Here is an 18,288-nt window from a genome sequence, read left to right as displayed (position 1 = left end):
CACCCGGGGCTGCCGAGTCACGGCCGGGCACCGGCACTGGGCCCGCTGCGGGCCCCGGCTCCGCGCCTCCACTCCCCGGAGCCGCTCGGCAGAGCCCCCGCCCCAGGGCCTGCGCCTCGAGCCTCTGCGGACCCCCCTCCCCGGGGCCCGCGGCCCCTGTGGTCTGTGGGAGCCGTGAAGGAACAATGGCGGCGCCGCGCCTGAGGGAGGCCCGAGCGGGGCCTGGGCCCCGGCCGGCCCTGGCTGGCTGGAGGGTGGCGGTGCCACCTCGCCCGGCGCTGGGCTGGGTGCCACGGGCCTTCCAGGGGATGATGGATCTCCCAGAACAAGGGTCGGGCAGTGATGGGCTCGATGTGAGGTGTGCGGGTCCCAAAACGGCGTTGAAACTGGCCCAGGAGGGTGCTGCGCCCTTGGCTGTATCATGGGGGTGTTTTCTTAGTAGTGGAGCTCTAATTTAGCGTCGGAGCATCACGGATTGGTTTGGGTTGGAAGGGACCTTGGAGATCATCCCATTCCATGGGCAGGGACACCTTCCACTGTCCCATGGCACTCCAAGCCCCATCCAGCCTGGCCTTGGACACTTCTGGGATCCAGGGGCAGCCACAGCTGCTCTGGGCACCCTGTGCCAGGGCCTCACCATCCTCGTGGGGAAGAACTTTTACCTAACATTAAAGTTACTTTGTGCTTCGTCCTGTCAGAGATCACCAACTTTTGGTCTCTGTTCGGAAGCTTAAGCTGTGAATCTTGAGTATCAGCTTTACAGTGTGTCATGCTGAGGGAAAACAGGTGAATTCCTCGCCTTTGGGGTGTTTTCCCTGGATGTTAACACTGATGGGATTTAGTAAGAGGTAGCAAAAGGGCTCGTTGTGTTAGCTAAATTAATTCCTAAATTGCTGCTTGAGCTATTACCCTGTCTAGAGAAAGCTCACCAGGTGTTCTGGTTCTGTCTGAATTGCCCACGGGGTCACAGAAAAAGGACCTGAATGTGGATCTTTCTGCATCAGGCTTGTCTGAAGCCAGGGCAGGACTTTGCATGCCTGGGAAAGGGGTTTTTTTGGATGTTTAGGAGTTTCTGAAATGGGTGTCAGGATATTTAACTTTATTAAACCTAAATAAAAGCTGGGAAAGGGCTTTGATGTTAAAGCGGTTTGATGTTAAAGCAGTTTGATGTTAAAGCGGTTTGATATTGGATGTGAGGAAGGTTCAAGCTATGCCACGAATCCAAACCTTTCACAGGTGGCTTGAAAACTATTATTGTGCCCTGTAGCCTGGGTTGGCAGGAGGAATGTCCTAAAATTTAAGTGAACTGGGAGTTCTCTGCATATATTCTTGCGTGATAAATGTTCCTGTCACCAGCAGGTGGCTTTATCCCTATTTCTGAGCGTATTTCTCCCCATTTCTGGGCACTCCTCAGGCTGTGCTGTGCCAGCTCAGCGCTTGGTTTGTAACAGCCTCAGAATAGAGAGGCTGAGGTGTAATTACAGTGCTTTAATCTGAACTGCCTGAACAAAGAGGGCTCAGTTCACAAAGCACCGTGAATGCTGAGAAGGGACAAATGTTCCTCCGGTGCCTAAAGGGGGCTTATAAAAGGGAGGGAGAGGGATTTTATATGGCAGGACAAGGGGGAATGGCTTTAAGCTGCCAGAGGGCAGGCTTGGAGTGGATATTAAGAAGAAATTCTTTATTCAAAGGTGGGTGAGGACCTGGCACAGGGTGCCCAGAGCAGCTGTAGCTGACCCTGGACCCCAGAAGTGTCCAGAGCCAGGCTGGATGGGGCTTGGAGCAGCCTGGGATAGCGGAAGGTGTCCCTGCCCATGGCTGGGGTGGCACTGGGTGGGCTGTAAGGTCCCTTCCCACCCAAACCATTCCATGATTCACACTATGGATTCATAAAGTGTCCTGGAGCAGTTTCCATGGCCGTCTGGGAACAGCAGGCTGGTCCTACAGTGGCAGAGGAAATGCCAGAGGTGCCTGATTCCCTGGTGTTGGGTTGGATCCAGCCTGTAGAAGAAGCTTTGTTGTGGGATGTGGCTGCAGAGCTGTGATGTCAACAGTTACTGGTTCTGCACAGTCTTCCACATCCTGCTTTTCGGAGTCCACGTTCTGCTTTGCTGCCCTTTAGCCGAGCTGCCAGGCCCGCAGCAGCTGGAATGCCCCGAGGGAGGTGTCCTGGATGTGTCTGTGTCCCTGGGCACTCTCTGAGCTCAGCCCGGGTGAGCTGGGGTGAGTGTGGGCTCCTGACACTCCACAGATAAGGAGCCGTTCCCTGCTCACGCCCCTTGGGCTTTTTATCGCTGCTGAGTTCTCATTCCTGGCCCCCCACACCTCCTTTGCTATTGGTGTGAGGGCACCGGGACATTTTTATAGGGAAAAGGAATCATTCATGTGTTGGTGCTTCATGTACCGAGTGCACGATGCCTTCCCGCTACCTCAGCTTCCGCTGCAGCGTGCCCTGGCTGATCCTTTTCCTGGAAACTCTGTTCCTCATCCGCTTTTTCTTTTGCTTCCCAGACGTTGGTAACATCTACTCACCATCCTGGCTTCCTGGCTTCTACCCAGGTGAGCCTGGCACCCTGCTGGGAAAGGAGGGACAATCCCTGCTCCTGTTGTGCCCTGCAGTAGGGGTGGGACTCAGCGGGCTCTGTTGGTGAGAAGTAGAAAATGGTTTTATTGCTCTTTCAGCACCAGGAGGGGTGGGAATTTATTTATGTCAGAGGTATGATGGGGATCCAAGACTGAATTGCATTTTTGGTCAGTTTTCTGTTGGGTTTTTCGACCTCTCAACCCCATCTTATGGCATCCATTCAGATCACTCTGTAAGAATAAATTCAGGGTTAAGGATATTGTTTCTCTGATTACTTATGGATTGGAAAGAAAGCTCTGGAATTCTTTCCAAGTACTAAACAATAGTGGCACTTAAATTTTTATCTGAAGGCTTCTTAGTTAATTGTGATTTTTAATTGATTTTTTTTTTTTTTAACCAGAAATCCAATCTGCATTAATAATGTCACTGCTGTCTTGGTTTTTTTCTGTCCTGCAGAATTTCAAGATGTCAACCACATGGTGATTTTTGGATTTGGCTTTTTCCTGATGGTTCTGAGAAGATACGGCTTTAGCAGCACTGGACTCAACTTCCTGCTCATTGTTCTTGGTGTCCAGTGCTCTGTGCTGGTAGAAGATTTATTAGTTTTCCTCGGGGTACAGGAAAGTGAAGGTGGTATGGAAAGGTAATGAGTTCATGTTAGAGCTGGACTAATCCAGAACCGCTGATTGCTCCTCATGGAGGTGAATGCTTCCTTATAGGGCCTGTTTGGGAACGAGCAGAGTCACGTTTGGAGGCGTTTTAGAGGGCTTTTGGTTTTTAAATTCATGGTTCTGTGTCGTTCCTTCTTTGTTGCCCTGGTGTCACCCTGATTCTGAGTTGTTTTCCTTTCCTTATTGCAGCCTAGCAAAGGCTGTGGTGAGCATGACTGCTGTGGCCATCTCCACTGGGGCTGTCCTGGGCAAGGCCAATCCTGTGCAGTTAATTGTGATGAGCCTGGTGGAATTAATCATCTTCTATGTGAGCAGATACATCAACAGGAGATTCCTACAGGTACCCTGCTGGGGTTTTCAGATACATGGGGGAAAATGTCACTGGAACTTTGGAACAACTCTGCCAGGAGCTGCAGCAAAGGCTTTGTGTGGCCTGAATTAGCCCACAAATGGTGAATATTCTGTTGGTACAGGTCCCAGACAACCTCACCCTGATGCACGTGCACCTCTTCGGAGCCTACTTTGGTGTGGCAGTCACCTCCCGTTTCCCTGAGCCACCTCCAGGGCTGGACAAGAACAGGAGCACCCCAAAGTCAGACCTGTTCTCAATGCTGGGTGAGTCCTTGGCTTTAGTGCCTCAGCTGGAAGAAGGGATTGCAGGGAGGCCATGGGGAGGGTTGAGGGTTCGGAGTGCAAAATGCAGCTCTGCATGCAGCCAAGCACAGAAACTGCTGCTCTGCTTCCTGCTTTGTGACAATGGCCATTTTCCTACCTGGCCCAGAGGCCACTCCTGCCAAAGCTGGGGCTCAGTTTGCTTTTGTCACCTCAGCATAAAGGCTACTCCAGGTTGACTGCTCCTTCTCCAGGTTCAGCACTCCCTTTCCTGGCCAAGCTGTCCCCCTGGGCTTGTCCAGGCCTGCTGCTGAGGGACTGTGTCCAAAGCTGAGCTCACAACTTGTACTTCAGCAGAGCTCCCAGGTCCCAGCTCAGGCTGTTTGGCCAGGTGGTGCACAGAGATATAAAGAGGCAGTCCTTGCTGGTAACATAAATAAAAAGATAAAGCCTGGTGAAGGGTGGGGAGTGTGATATAGGCAGGCCCACGAGAGAGGAGCTGGGGGAGGACAGGCTGAGTGTCTGGAACTTCCATTCCTTTTCATATGGAAGCAATTTGGTGTCTTTATTATCACAACTTCTGTAGTGCAACTGCCACTAGCTGAACTCAGAGCTTCCTGCAGGGGTCCACAGAGTCTCATTCTCAGTCAGTGTTTGACCAGTTTAGGGAATACAACATTTAAATGCTGCTCTTTCGTGTCCCTGGAGTTCTTGTTTGCTGTTTATTTCCAGAGCTGAGCAGATACTCATAAGAATGCCTCAGTAGATTTTATAGATATCTGTATTTATGACTGACTAACTGCCTCATCAATGGGAATAGGATGAATCATCTCACTAGTCCTCAGTGCCACCATAAGTTTAGAGTTGCTGAAATGGCCTCTCCAGTCTGAGGCAGGGTTATCTCTGCCTTGGTGCACTGAAATCATGGATATTAGCAATGGAAATTGGATTTCAAGGAGCCCAGACAAGCTGGTACAAAATCAGTACCTGCCAGGGCTGCTGGAAACTGGATTTGTGCCTCATAGTGACAGTGCCTGTGTCACTTGTTACTGGTCTTGGACAAGAACACATCAGATGTCACTGTCAGGTGGATTGCACAAGGTTCTGGTACCTCTGTGGGGTGGGGAACACAACATCAGTGATGAGAGTGGGCTGGAAACAGATTACAACAAGTGGATGATGCCAAAGGAGCTGCTGGTTGGTTGTGTTGGTGTCTGTGCACAGCCCAGGGGCACTGGCCCGTGTGGGATCAACGGGAGGTGCTTTGAGGCCACCGGCCTCCCTCTGCTGGCTGGCATTTGCTCTGTGCAGGGGCATCCCTAGGCATGCATGGAAAAATGCATCCTGCCAGGCAGGGCACTTGCTCCCTGGAGCCTGGGGTTCCCAAGTGCTGACAATTAGGGGCACAGAAGCAGAAGAACCTGTTTTCATTCCTGTTAGAGAAGCCTGTGTGGTCATGGAAGTGTGACACTGCCAGTTCCTCCCTGGGATTGGTCTTAGGGGTGGCTCTGCTTTGGGAAATGTTTGGGAATTACAGCACACTGTGGGCTAGAGACAGGCAGTGATGGGTTCCCTGTGGTTCAGAGCAGCTCCTGAGGGTTTCTTGTCCTTGTTCCCAAGGCACTGTGTTTGTCTGGGTGTTCTGGCCAAGCTTCAATTCTATCCTGGCTGACTCCAAGAAGGAAGCAGTGCTCAACACCTACTTCGCCCTCGCAGTGAGTGCTGTGACTGCCTTCATGTTGTCTGCTCTGACCTCCAAGGATGGCAAATTCAGGATGGTAAGGATGAGGGAAAACCCTGCATGGGTTTTTTCTGTTAAAAGAGATTTCCTGTTACCCTCAGTATACACTAAAATACAAGAGCTGTTAACTGAAACCAAGCCCAGGATTTCAGCCTGACAGTCACAGACTCACAGAGTGGTTTGGGTAGGAAGGGACATTAAAGATCACCTCATTACACCCCCTGCCATGGGCAGGGACACCTTCCACTATCCCAGGTTGCTCCAAACCCCATCCAGCCTGGCCTTGGGCACTTCCAGGGATCCAGGGGCAGCCACAGCCTCCTCACCCTCCCAGGGAACAATTCCTTCCTAATATTTAATCTACACCTTCCCTCTTTCAGTTTAAAGCCATTGCCCCTTTTTTTATCACTACAAACCCTTGTAAAAAGTCCCTTAACTCCCTGTTCTTGTTTTCTTGTACAGACTCACATCCACAGTGCAGTCCTGGCTGGAGGGGTCACTATCAGTTACACAGCACACAGCATCCAGCACCCCTGGATTGCCATGATTTTGGGGCTGCTCAGCAGTGTCATCACCATCTTGGGATCTCACTGTTTACAGGTAATGCTCAAGCCCTGAAATGGTTCATGTATAAGCTGTACAAACTTCTTTTCCAAGTGCAGGACACCCCAAGGGAAACCTCTTTCCCAAACTAGGAAAGCTGAGGTGTTCTGATCAGAGTGCAGGATTGCAACTTGTGAGAGCAAATTCATCCTCTAGGTCTGCAACAGCTGATCTGCAATTACCAACTTGTGTTTCTGGGTATCAATTTAACCTTTTTGTTTTCCCAGAGGTGTTTTAATCCTGCTTTCAAGCTTCAGGACACTTCTGGAGTTCATTTCACTTTTGGTTTGCCTGCTGTGCTTGGAGCTGTGGCCGCTGTTGTTCTCTGTGTCGTAGAAAAAGGGATTTCTACACAATGGAATAATTTATCCAGGTACATAAATTCTTGTATTAAATAGTAAAGATAAATAATCATTACTGCAGTGTGCCCTGGGAAGAGTTCTCAGACATCCAGAGAGCCTGAATGTCATCACAGATACATTGTTTTATATCAGGTAACCCAAGATAATCCCTGAAGTACAAAAAAAAAAGTCAGCAATGAGGAATTTGAGAGTTGAGCAAACTTTGGGTCAGAACTTTGACATCAGCTTTGGGTCCTGTTTTCTGTCTCTCTTTTTGTTTGATATTAAATACAGCAGACACAGGAGATGAAGGCTGGGCATGTGCCTCCTTCCAAGGCTCATTTTAGGGTTTGGGGAGCTTAGGAGGGAGGCAGAAATCAGAATGCAGCATGAAGGCCTGACGCTTCTCATCATGTTCTTAATGGAACAAATTTGATGAAGTTTTAATACCAAGAGATGGACAAAATATATCCTCCAAAGTCTGTATTAGGCTTCTGGTGTGCTCCTAAAACATCTCCCTTCAGCTGCACAGGTTTGAGAATTACAGTTTCTGTGAGAGGTTTTGATGTGAAATGCTCTGTAGATACAGATTCCTTCATGGTCTCAACGCTGAATTCAGCAACTGTAAAAGGTGAAACACTTTTCTTGCTTTTCAGTCTGGGTTATTTGGTCTTTGTTGACCTTGGTGCCTTCTGCCAGACCATCAGCACTGCCTTGATAACAGGTCTGATTACAGGTCAGTACTGAAGCATTCCAGGAATTTCTTTATTTCCTTGGAGCAAGTTTCTATGGGTAAATTACTTGTGGAATCAATGGAAACATGAATGCCAGGGACTCTTCCCAGCCAGGCTTTTGAAGGAGAAGAGCTGTTTTGCACAGAAATAACCCAGCAGCACCATTCTTTCAGCTGAAGTTTTATTTTAACCAAGGTTTAACAGCTGCCTTCAAACTGCAGACAGGAGAGGTGTGAAGATGAAAATGCTTCCACATTTGGGTATTGTCTTAGTGACAGAAGATGCCCCAATCTGGGGCTTGTCGCTTTTTAAGCCATGTGGTGCAAATGTGCAAAGTTTCAATAACATCAGGAGCTGCCTCAGCCCAGCTGCAGCCCTTTGATCAGGAGATTTTGAGATTTTGGGGACTTTTTGGTGCTTTGGGAGCAGCAGCACTCAGGTGGCTCCTGTGGGATGCTCTGGTTTGTGGCAGCTGCTGCTTTTCCACAGCCCCTAATTCTGTCTGGAGTAGCAGGGAAATGGCCAATGAAAATTGTTGGGAAATACACCCTACATTGATTTTTTGGGTGTGTTTTAATTTATTTAAACCTTTGCATTACTTTAAATGTAATGAAAAATGAACAGATTTTTAGAAAACATCCATCTGAAAGAACCAGACATTCAGTGTTTAACCAATTGTTTAAAAATCCAGAGATTCCCATCAGAGAGCCCAAACCAGCAGTGCTGATAAGCCAGATTATTTTAAATACACAGGCACTTCTCATGCAAGAAATTCATCATTTTGATGTATTTTTATAATCTAGCAGCTGTTAAATGGGGTTTTACCTAAAGTAATTCATTTTTAATATCCCACGCCTTGATCCTGGCAAGCCTCTTTTTGTATTTAAGGCCAGCTTGAGCCAGGGGGCTCTGCTGAAGGATTTAGGTCTGAATTTGTGTTTTGATCTGTTACATTTGGATAAATGTTACCAAGAAAAACTCCTGTTCCACACAATCCTCCCCTTTCCCTGCTGTTTATGTTTATTTTGGGCCTCTCTCTTTTTACCAACAGGTTTAATCTTAAACATCAAACTGCTTAAGACCGTGCATGTCTCAAAGTACTTTGATGACCAATTTTATTGGGAGGTGAGTTTCAGAATCATGTCAGATTCCTGGGGGGGGGGGGGTTCATTTAGCACCTTGATGAAGAACTCCAGGTATTTGAATTAAAAGTAAGGGAAAAAATGGGTTATTCCTTTTCCCAGCACATTTTGATGCACAAACACAGGCCTTTAGGTGCTGCTGTGAGGCTGTATCTGAATTACAGAAATAATGGGTGAAAATAAGCTTCTAATCAGATTTTCCATTGGTTTAGGGTTTTTTCCTGTGATGATTTGGTATGTTCTGACAGAAGAATGTTTGTCTTCACAGTTTCCCCACTTGTCTGTTGGATTTTAAATGGAGGATCCCAGATGACAGATAAGACCAAGATAAGATTTTCCTCCGTCACCAGAAAAACTGAACAGCTCTGATGGGTTCGAAGAGCACTGAAATATCAATTCTCAGGCCCAATGGACACTCAAAAACTTAAACTGTTCTAGTTATTCTTGAAAGATGCAGAGTGTGAATTCACAGATGCAAACTTAAAATGCATTCAGCTTTTCTGCTTTGTTGGCCTTGCCTAAATATTTTTTGTAAGATATGTACAAAAAAGTTGGCTGCATTCATGGTTTATCAATCCAAATGCTTGGAAACATTAAACTATTTTTAGCTCCCGAGTTTACAAGCCAAAATGATGGATTTTAAAGTGTCATTTCTCCAGGAGCACTTCTTATCTAGCAAAGCACTCAAGCTTTTAAGCTGAGATGATTCTGCTGAAGGCCTTGACAAGCCAGGATTTGATGAGTGAGCTGGAGCAGAGCCAGAACTCTGCATCCTGCCAGACTGAACTCCTGGAAGAATCTGGCATTACCTGGCTGGGGTTGGATGGTGGGAGGTTCTGATGGCAAGAAATTCAATTGTGGAGGGTGCTCCTGCAGTCCCTGGGGTTTGCTGCCAAATGTAAAACACAAACAGAGCTCAGGGCAGTGTCTGGGAGGGGACAGCCTGGAGCAGCACAGGGGCACTGGGGGAAGGGGCCTCAGTGCTGCCTGCACCCAGTTTTGGAAGTGCAGGGACTGTGGGGACAGAGGATTCTCTGAACCCTCATTTTTAAGTGAATTGTGATCCTCGGTGTTTCCTACTTTCCAAAATAGTTGACATAAAATCTTCCAGAAGTGCTTAACCTAATAAAGGAGTGAAAATGTGGCTGTTTTTCTTTCTTCAGCACCCTTGTGAGGAACGAATGAGGGAACTCGTGACAAGGCTGAGTCCTTTGATGAGGCTCACTGACCTCATTCATTCACTGGGATGAGCAGATCCCTGCCCTTACAAAGGGAGGCAGCTTCCAAGGAATGCAGACTTGCAGAGGAAGGGCCAGTTTTCCTTGTTCCCAGCTCCCAAAAGAGCCAGCAGGAGTTCAGCAGCTGCCCACACCTTCTACACACAACTGTGAGTTGTTACTTCCCAAAGACTTCCTCTTTATCACCACAGGATAAATGAAATATTCAGGGATGGGGGGGAAAAAAAATTCCCAAACTACCAGAGTTCTGTATTACACAAGAAAAGCCACACACCAGCAAGCTTTGAAATTGGAGAAATGGTTATATTGTACAGATATAGGAAATATTTAACAAACATCTGTTAAAAGGTTGTTTTAAAGCATTTTTAGTAAGTTTTGGATTGTAAATAGCATCATAGAAACAGCTGGTTAAACACATCCATATTCCACTCTCCTTTTATTTGTAACAAACATCATTTTAGAAAAGTGACTCCACTGTTGTTTGTAGCAATTTTACATTTCTCAAAAACACCACAAAACTGAAGTGGACATACAAGAGTAAAAAAAAATAAACAGAATAGAGCTGGGTTTAGTGCTTTCAGCGTTCCTTGATTTCTCTTTAGACACAATGGAAGGTTTACAAAATGGTTTTACAAAACTTTGGGGGGTGCAGTCAAACCCCAGGGCACTCCAGGGGCGTTCACTGCCACAAATCCTCTGTGCGACCAAACTTGAAGACCAGGCCCCTGTGTGGACACAACCAAGGGACACCACAAATCAAATTCCTCTTGTTTTAAACACAGGATTTCAAGGAGCAAATCGGGGTATTTATTAATCCAGTTCCTGAGTGAAACCTGTGCAGACAGATCCCAGTTTATTCACACAGGTCTGGTTACAAAACAGGACTTCAGGACCAACCCGATCACAGCAAGTTTCAGTTTTTTATCATTAAAAGCCAATTAAATGGGAAACAAATAAAAGAGGACAGTCTTACCCAAAAAAGATGAATGCATTCTGGAAAAACACAGCTATTCCTGGGTACACCACTGGTTTTTCTAAGAGAAAAAAATCCCCATAATTTTTTTCTGAAGTCATTTTCAAGCGTATCCCATTCCTGACATGTCATTTTCCCTTGTGCTAATTTAGCAGAGAGGCTTTGGGAGCAATGTGCAGGAACTCAGTAATTTGTATCCTGGGAATAAGTGTTCACCCAGGGAATTATTCCCTTAAAACTGCAGCAGTTTAATTATATCCATGGAGTTCCCAGTTGGGCAAGAGCTGGGTTTGTAGGGGAAGTTTGTACTTAGATCAAATACATCCCAATAGTAATAATACGGGATAGTGGTGTGTAGGGTTAAGAAAATATTCAAACTGGGCCTGCCCAGAAACCATCTAAATACCAGTTCTAAAATTCAGGAGTCATTTAAAACACCTTAAACTTTCAAAAATAGGGTCAGGTCTTACCTTTAACCACGTAGCCCCCAAAAAGGATCCACATGGAAGCAATGAGGGACCCAAAAGCCATCATGAAACCAATGAAGAGCCAGATCCGAGCCCCTGGAATGGGATGGGGGATATTCTGTGCCTGTGGGACACCCCAGCCCCACAAACCCCCCCTGGCACAGCTCTTTGGGCTCGGTGTCCCCATGGCTGTGCCCCCCAGCCCCGGTACCTGTCTGGCCCAGGCAGCCCTCGCTGTAACTGTCCCCCCGCACCTGCCCGTTGGACACCGCGTTGATCCTGGGAAAACAGGACAAAAATGGGACTGAGCCTCTCCTTTAAAAGCACAAATTAACTGCTGGGAGTGTGGTGGATCCTTACATCAGGAATGCAATGGTGGCTATGACCCCACAGGCATGGTAGGAATGGTTGAAGTCTTCCACTTGAGGGTATTTCACAGCTGCATCGATGATGATCCACCAGCCTGTGAAGAACTGGGGGAAAGAAGGGAGAACACAATGGCTTAGAAGCGACATCAATGCTTAAAATCACCCTTATAGTCTCCAACCCAGACCAAACTGGTAACACCATTAGTTTTGCTGTCAGTCTGGGATCCAGCTGACTGCCAAGCCAGGGATTTACCCACTCCAACAGTTCATTCCTGGGTAGAACCGTGAAATTTGAACAAAAAATGGATGGAGGAAACCAGGCCGGATTTTGTCAGTAACTCTGCTGCTACACACAGGGACAATGTATCCCTGTTCTTCCTTTCCCTGGAATTGCTACGGTTGGAGCAGCCCTTTAAAATCATCAATTCCAAACCACCACGGTCACCACTAAACCGTGTCCCCAGCTGCCACATCCACGGGTTTTTTAAACACTCCCAGGGACAGTGACTCCACCACTGCCTGACCACCCTTTCAGTGGAAAAATTTCCCCTTTTATCCAACCTAAACCTCCACCGGCACAACTCGAGGCAGTTTCCTCACATCCTTCCAAAGTCATGCGGGAGAAGAGACTCCCAAACTGCTCATAGTTTTTTATCTTACGACAGAAAAGCCAAAAGAAGCCAAAGTCCCGAGCACGGTGGGGCCGTACCAGCACCCCCGCGGCCACGGAGGCGATGGTGTTGCGCTTCTCGCCCCAATCAACGCACTCGGAGCACCGCAGGCTCTCCAGGAACCCGGACATGTTTCAGCACTGCCAACAACTGCGGGAGGAAGAGGGAGGTTGGCTCTCACAGGAAACCGGCGGCAGCGGAGCGCAGCTCTGCGCGGGGGCACAGCCGAGGGCCGCCCGCAGCTCCGGCCCGAGCCGGGGCCGCGCCGTGCCCGCCGCCCGCGCTCACCGGGCACCTCCGCCGGCGGCTCCCGCCGGGACGGCCCCGCGCACCCCTGACCGAGCACCCCGCGGGCACCGCGCACCCCGCGCATCCGCTACCCGCACCCCCCGCACCGCACCCCGCGCAGTCACGGGCCGCGCACCGCGCACCTCCCTTCGCACCCGCACCCCCCGCACCCTGCGCACCCCCGTCCCCGCAGCCCGCGCATCCCCCGAGCATCCCCCGCGCATCCCCCGCGCATCCCCCGCGCATCCCCGCACCGTGCGCGCCCCGCGCATCCCCCGCGCATCCCCCGCGCACCGTCACGGGACGCGGCGGCGGCGGCGGCCGCGCGCAGGCGCAGCGCGCGCGCGCAGGCGCGGGGGGCGCGCCCCAAGCGCCGGGGCGGGAGCGGCGCTCGGGGGCGGGGCGCGCGTGCGCCGTGAGCGCGCGGGTGGCGCAACGGGAGGGACGTTCTGGAAGGTTCTGCGCCGGCCCTCAGTCGCTGCCGGGCGGCGGGAGCGGGCGGAGGCGCGTCCGGGTTGCGACTCTATCGCGGCTCTGTTCTGCTTCTATCGCGGCTCTATCGCCTATCGCGGCTGGCGCAGCGGGCCCGGCGCTATGGGAGTGACTCACGAAGCGGGGCTCTCCCCTCAGGACCCGTGCGGGGGCAGCCCGGCCGGCTGGAGCCGGTGAGGCGGCGGAGCGGCGCGGGCCGGGGGGCAGCTGGCGGGGAAGGGAGGCGGGAGAGGCCGGCCGCGGTGGCCGCTGCGGGGTGAGGGCCGTGAACCGCTCACGGGTGGGTTTTTATGGGTTTTTGTTTATTTTATTCCAGGAGCGCCCAGGTGCCTCAGGGGAACCAGCGCGGGGCGTGCCCGGCGGCGCCCAGCGGTGAGTGAGGGACGCCTGAGGGCTCGGCGGGGGCGGGGGGCCGGTAGCCGCGATGGGCCCCCCATGGACGGGGCTGGCCACGGGCCGGGAGGGGGTTGGCGATGCCAGGCGGCACTTGGGGATTTCTCTTCTTACCGTTCCAGCCGTATGACCTTGGACCTTGCGTAGAGGTGACGTAGTGAAACTTTAACTGGAGTAGTAGCGAGAGAAGGGCGTCTGACGGCTCTCACAGAACATAAATTACAGATTGCAGTGAGGGGGTTGGATTTATTGCCTAACCTCGCTTTGCACTGAGTACTAAATAGAAATTCCGCGTTAAAGCAAGCTTCCCTAAACTGTAAACTGGTTACGTAAGTCAGGGCTTAAGTCTGGTGATAAGATCCTTACCCCGAGTAACCTTTGTAGCTATAAAATGGCTGCCACTCCAGGGACAGCCATTTTAATTATTAATATAGAGCCATAACGAGCGCTGCGTCCCGTACGAGTCACGGCCACGGAATCATCGCCCGGGTTTTGCACTGTTTGAGTGGAACATTTTGAACAGCAGCTTGTTGCGTGCACTGGGATGCGTGGAGCTGTGTGCCAGGAGTTTTATGACATGATGTAGGCAAGATCTTAGCTGCTTTATACTTAGAGTAGGTACTTTCATTTTCCCTTGTTGGAGTAAAAACCTCTACAGAGCTGTAGCAGAAAACTCTCATCTGGAAGGAAAATGGTTTTTTTTGTGTTGTAGATGCAAGGGGCTGCATTTAGGATAGATGGGAAATAAAATGCTTTAAAAATTATTTTCAAGAATGTCAAGGTTTTCCTCCTTTTTGGGCAAAAAAATGTATTGTAAAAGGAATTACACTTAAAACCCACACAGACTTACCTCTCTCTGAAATTCCCCACGGAACTACTCATGGTTTAAACGGAAGCCTTTTTCCCTACAACCTCGTATCTCAGTTTTCTGCCTGACTGCAGCAGAGGGAGTTGCAGAACTCAGTTGTTACTGGAAGATGGCTGGGGGTTGTTGGGGTGTTTAATTACCCCTGCCCTCGCTGCCCGTGTGTCACCGTGTTTGTTGTTGCTGAGCAAACGCCGTGGTGCCCGTAAATGCTGACCTTCCCCTGCTCCCCCCACAGGAACAGAGACTGGGCACTGCAGAACAGCAGCCAAACCCGAGCCAGCCGCTGCGAGCGTGCAGAAGACAAACGCTGGCAAAACGGACGACATGACGGATTTCATGGACGACCTGAGCCTCAGCTCGCCCAAGAAGAGGGGCTCGTCGGTGAGCTCCAAGCGGAGCTGCGCCAGCTCCTCCGGCCGCTCCTCCGGCCGCTCCTCGTGCAGCTCCCGCTCCAGCAGCTCCTCCTCGGCCTCCTCGCGCAGCTGGAGCCGCTCCCGCTCGCGCTCCCGGCGCAACGGCTCCCGGCGCTCCCGGCGCTACTCCCGCTCCTACTCCCGGAGCCGCTCCCGCTCCCGCTGCTCCCGGCGCTACCGGAGCCGCTACCCGCCCTGGCACTACCGGCACCGCTACCCCCGCTCGCCGCCCCGGCACCGCTCCCGCAGCCGCTCCTGGTCCCGCGGCAGGGCCTACTACAGGCGGTCCTACTCCAGGAGCAGGTCCCGCTCCAGGGGCAGGAGGTACTACGGCTTTGGGAGAACCATCTACCCCGAGGCCTACAGGAGCTGGCGGAGCAGGTCCCGGACACGGTCTCGGAGTAGGTCACCTCTGCACCTCAGTGAAAAAGGTACTTTGGGGTTTTTTTTTTAAGATTTCCTTTGTGTGAGAGCCTAAAACCAGGTTTTGTTTGAAGCAAGCAAATTCTCCTTTGCTTGCTTGGTTTGTGAAGCCCAAGTGAAGGAAAACCTTGGTGTGGTTGGACAAATGTATTTAACAAAATTTGTTCTTCAGAACATTGTTGGCACTGGGGACAGGCTGTGATGAAATCAATCCCAGCTGATGCTTGCATCGATGCAAAACCTGCAGATTTTAGGCTTGTTTGAGTAGCTGCATGTGGATTTTAACATGACACAAAGGACTTTTTTTGTATTCCTTCTTCTTCCAGACAAGAGGGAACTCCTGGAAATAGCAAAAGCCAATGCTGCCAAAGCCCTGGGAACAGATAACATTGTCCTGCCAGCGAGCCTGAAGATCTCTGCTCCTGCCAAAGAGGTGAAAACCGAGAAGCGGGAGCGCGAGGAAGCCACGGAGTCAGCTGAGGTAAGTACGGAGTGTTCTCCCTGAAAAGGTAAACAGCTCTTAGACTTGTCTGCATGGCTGTGTTGTAGCTTACGAGTTCAAACTCTTGGACAAAAATTTCTCCAGAAACCTCGAGGCTTTGCCTTAAGCTGGAAGCACAAAGGCCCAGTCAGAGGTGGTTGATCCCCTTGAGTGTCCAGTAGGGACAGGGGGAAGGAGAGGAGACTTGTTCCTTTGACTTGTTCTCTTAATGGGATATTTCCCATTAATTCCACTAGTTCATGCCTTTCTGACCTAAAACCAGGAGTCTCCTTGCCAAACTTAGTGAATAGTTTGGGTTTTTGGTTTTTTATTTTTTCTTTTTTTTAAGGTTAAATTTCTCTGCCTTTTTTAACTGTTAAAAGTTTTTCATGTGCAACAAAACTGTTTCCCAGAAATTCCATGCCCAAGCACACAATGCATTTTACATACTTTATTTCTGTCTTATAGAAATCATGACTATGGTTCCAGACATGAGGAAGAAAATCTGGTGGTAATTAAGGGACTTTGTGGGCTGTAGCTGCTGTGAATTGAAGGGAGGGAGAAACTGGAGCAGCTTAAAGTGACTTTTAGTTTGGTTCTGTCGTGGTGTGTTACCCTGAGCACAGTAAATACAAACCTGCAGTAACTGCAGATGCTGCTGTTGGAAAGGGAAGTGAATTTGCTGAGGGTTTGACACAAATGGTACAGGCATCCCTTTCATAAATGTATGCAATATATTCCAGATGTTGAGAGAGTACAGAAGAAGAGGCCTGCATCACTTGCAGATAAGTTTATTGTCGTTCTCCAAAGCTCTGCAGGATGGTTGAGCAGCACCTGCTGCCACTCTCTGTGTCACTGCTCTGGTGTGGCAGCTCGTGCTGTGACTTTGAGTCCTTTCTGAGCCGTAACTGGGGCCTGGAATCGCCTCCATTCCCACGGGAATTGGCCCGGCTGCCTTGGTCAGATGCTGACTGCACTCAGTGGGGCTCAGCACTGCTCTGGTGTAGCTTTACAGCTACTTTAGATTAAATACCTGAAACGCTCCACAGAAAGTTCTGCTGTGTAGTGATTGCCTGGCCTTCCCTGGGTGAGGGATCCCCACTTAAGCTCTGTGTGCTCTTCTTTAGCAACCTGGGAGTCCAGCTGAGGACGTGGCCAAGGGTGGCATGGAGAGAGCAGCCATACAGAGGAGCATTTCCTTCAGCCCTAATGTAAGTGACAAGCGTGGAATTCCAGCACTTCAGCCCTCCTGACTCAGGCTTTTCCCAAATAGAGATCCTAACAGTGGTGACAGAAGGAATTTAATGTTTGATAATGAGTTCTTTGGAGGTGGTAGAGCACTGTGAATACACCTCAGCAGTGTGTTTGAAAGAGGTTTTTACCCTCAACCTGAAAAATTTAGAATAGTTTAAAACACACCTTATTTCAAGTTCCACATTTTAGTAATGCAAGCTCAGGATTCAGGGATTTCTCCCATGTCAGATACGTGCACATGGCTGATACCCAGTATAAGCATCAGGAACTCCAAAACCTGGAGAGGAAACATCTACACGATTTATATGATCAGTACATGCAAACCCTTTGAAGAGTGACAGATTTTAGCACCTTTTCTTATAGGAAATGTCTTTTTTTTTTTTCTTCCAGAACACAATGGCCAAGCCCGCCCTGCAGAAGCCAGTGAGCCATGTTGCTGTTAAGGAACCAGTCGTTTCTCCACCCAGAGAGGATGACAGGAAGGGAAGCCCCTATGGGCAGTGGGTTCCTGTCAAGAAGGAGGAGAAGAAAACATTCCTGAACTTCTCACCCAAAAGCTCCCTGTTCCGGGCACGCTGATGGGAGTCACTGTTGGACTGCAGCACTTCACACCCCTCAGGAGAGAGCTGGAGGTTGCTGATGGGCTTGAAGATTTGTTAATACTGAGTATTTATTTTGAGGTCTTAATTTTTGGAATCTTAGGTTTCTCTTTCAGATAGAGAGCACACAGATCCAGAAGCCACAGATGGGAGTCTTGTGTATATTTGTAAATATTTTGTAATGCTTTATTGGACTAGAACTTGCAGGTGGGTAACTTTTTCTAAACCATAGTTGAGTAGCTGTTCTTTGAACACCTGGATTTACATTGTGTAACTGTTTACTTCAAGTGAATAAAGTTTAGTTTTGCACTGGCTGAGTGTGTGAGGTGTTAGACCTGTGCTCTACGTGGTTATTTCTGGGTTTAGCTTGCACTTGCCCAGCTCCTCTCACGGGGTGCAACACAGCAGAGCTGTTGGGTCATTCCAGAAAGTGGATCCTGCCTCCTTCAGGGCCTCTTCCTTCCCTGGGTACCCCTCTGGAAGTGAAAATTTCTGTAGGATTTTACCTGCTGCCACAGAAGCCAGCAGGAATTTACCTGCTCCCACTGTCACATTGTCCCTTCTCCTCCTTCTGATGCCAAACTCGAGTTACTACAGGATTGTATTTATTTGGTTTGCTTCAAAAGCAGCCTCCAAAGGCCCCCTGTGAGGGAGGAAGGAAAAGGTGCAGGGGGGCCAGGAGGGTTCCAGACCTCTGCTCCAGGAGAAAGGAGTTGAGGAAGCCAAGGGGCTGTTACATGGACTGGCAGTAACTGGTTAAACTCGGGTTTTGTATAAATAAATTATTAGTAAAATAAACTGAATTTGAGTACTCGTGTCTGGAAGCTGCTTTAAGAAAGGCTTGAGTGGTTGGGAGGATCCCGTGTTTATCCTGTCCCTGCACTGCCAGGGGTGAGGGAATTCCACCCTGGGGTGGGAGGGACAGGGGAGGA

At 49.7% G+C, this 18,288-nt stretch overlaps 3 protein-coding genes across 6 annotated transcripts; 2 read left to right on the top strand and 1 right to left on the bottom strand.

The window, feature by feature from the left end:
* The first annotated feature begins 1 nt into the window (after position 1).
* On the top strand, positions 2-10,393 carry RHCE (Rh blood group CcEe antigens). Of its 2 annotated transcripts, none has more exons than XM_069035740.1 (11): positions 2-399; positions 2,512-2,559; positions 3,041-3,227; positions 3,445-3,595; positions 3,729-3,870; positions 5,488-5,645; positions 6,071-6,208; positions 6,439-6,584; positions 7,209-7,288; positions 8,338-8,411; positions 8,697-10,393. In XM_069035740.1, the coding sequence occupies exons 1-11, from the start codon at positions 186-188 to the stop codon at positions 8,721-8,723; spliced, it is 1,365 nt and encodes a 454-aa protein (XP_068891841.1). In that variant the 5' UTR covers positions 2-185; the 3' UTR covers positions 8,724-10,393. The 2 variants fall into 2 exon arrangements, with proteins under 2 accessions (XP_068891841.1, XP_068891842.1); XM_069035741.1 differs by lacking the exon at positions 2-399 and adding an exon at positions 1,776-2,223.
* TMEM50A (transmembrane protein 50A) lies at positions 9,949-14,057 on the bottom strand. Of its 3 annotated transcripts, none has more exons than XM_069035747.1 (7): positions 13,433-14,057; positions 12,184-12,295; positions 11,467-11,579; positions 11,318-11,385; positions 11,110-11,202; positions 10,640-10,700; positions 9,949-10,391 (listed from the first exon to the last, which is right to left on the bottom strand). In XM_069035747.1, exons 2-7 carry the CDS (start codon positions 12,274-12,276, stop codon positions 10,346-10,348), a joined length of 474 nt encoding a protein of 157 aa, XP_068891848.1. In that variant the 5' UTR covers positions 12,277-12,295; positions 13,433-14,057; the 3' UTR covers positions 9,949-10,345. The 3 variants fall into 3 exon arrangements, with proteins under 3 accessions (XP_068891848.1, XP_068891846.1, XP_068891847.1); XM_069035745.1 differs by lacking the exon at positions 13,433-14,057 and adding an exon at positions 12,728-12,806; XM_069035746.1 differs by lacking the exon at positions 13,433-14,057 and adding an exon at positions 12,688-12,774.
* On the top strand, positions 12,877-17,670 carry RSRP1 (arginine and serine rich protein 1). The gene is made up of 6 exons (XM_069035742.1): positions 12,877-13,098; positions 13,242-13,297; positions 14,422-15,030; positions 15,349-15,503; positions 16,631-16,714; positions 17,148-17,670. The coding sequence occupies exons 1-6, from the start codon at positions 13,028-13,030 to the stop codon at positions 17,334-17,336; spliced, it is 1,164 nt and encodes a 387-aa protein (XP_068891843.1). The 5' UTR covers positions 12,877-13,027; the 3' UTR covers positions 17,337-17,670.
* Positions 17,671-18,288: the final 618 nt, after the last annotated feature.

This window comes from Aphelocoma coerulescens, chromosome 23 (assembly GCF_041296385.1).
Source record: "Aphelocoma coerulescens isolate FSJ_1873_10779 chromosome 23, UR_Acoe_1.0, whole genome shotgun sequence".
Taxonomy (NCBI): domain Eukaryota; kingdom Metazoa; phylum Chordata; class Aves; order Passeriformes; family Corvidae; genus Aphelocoma; species Aphelocoma coerulescens.
Note: the sequence above shows the minus strand (reverse complement) of the source record. Positions and strands in the feature narration are given on the sequence as shown.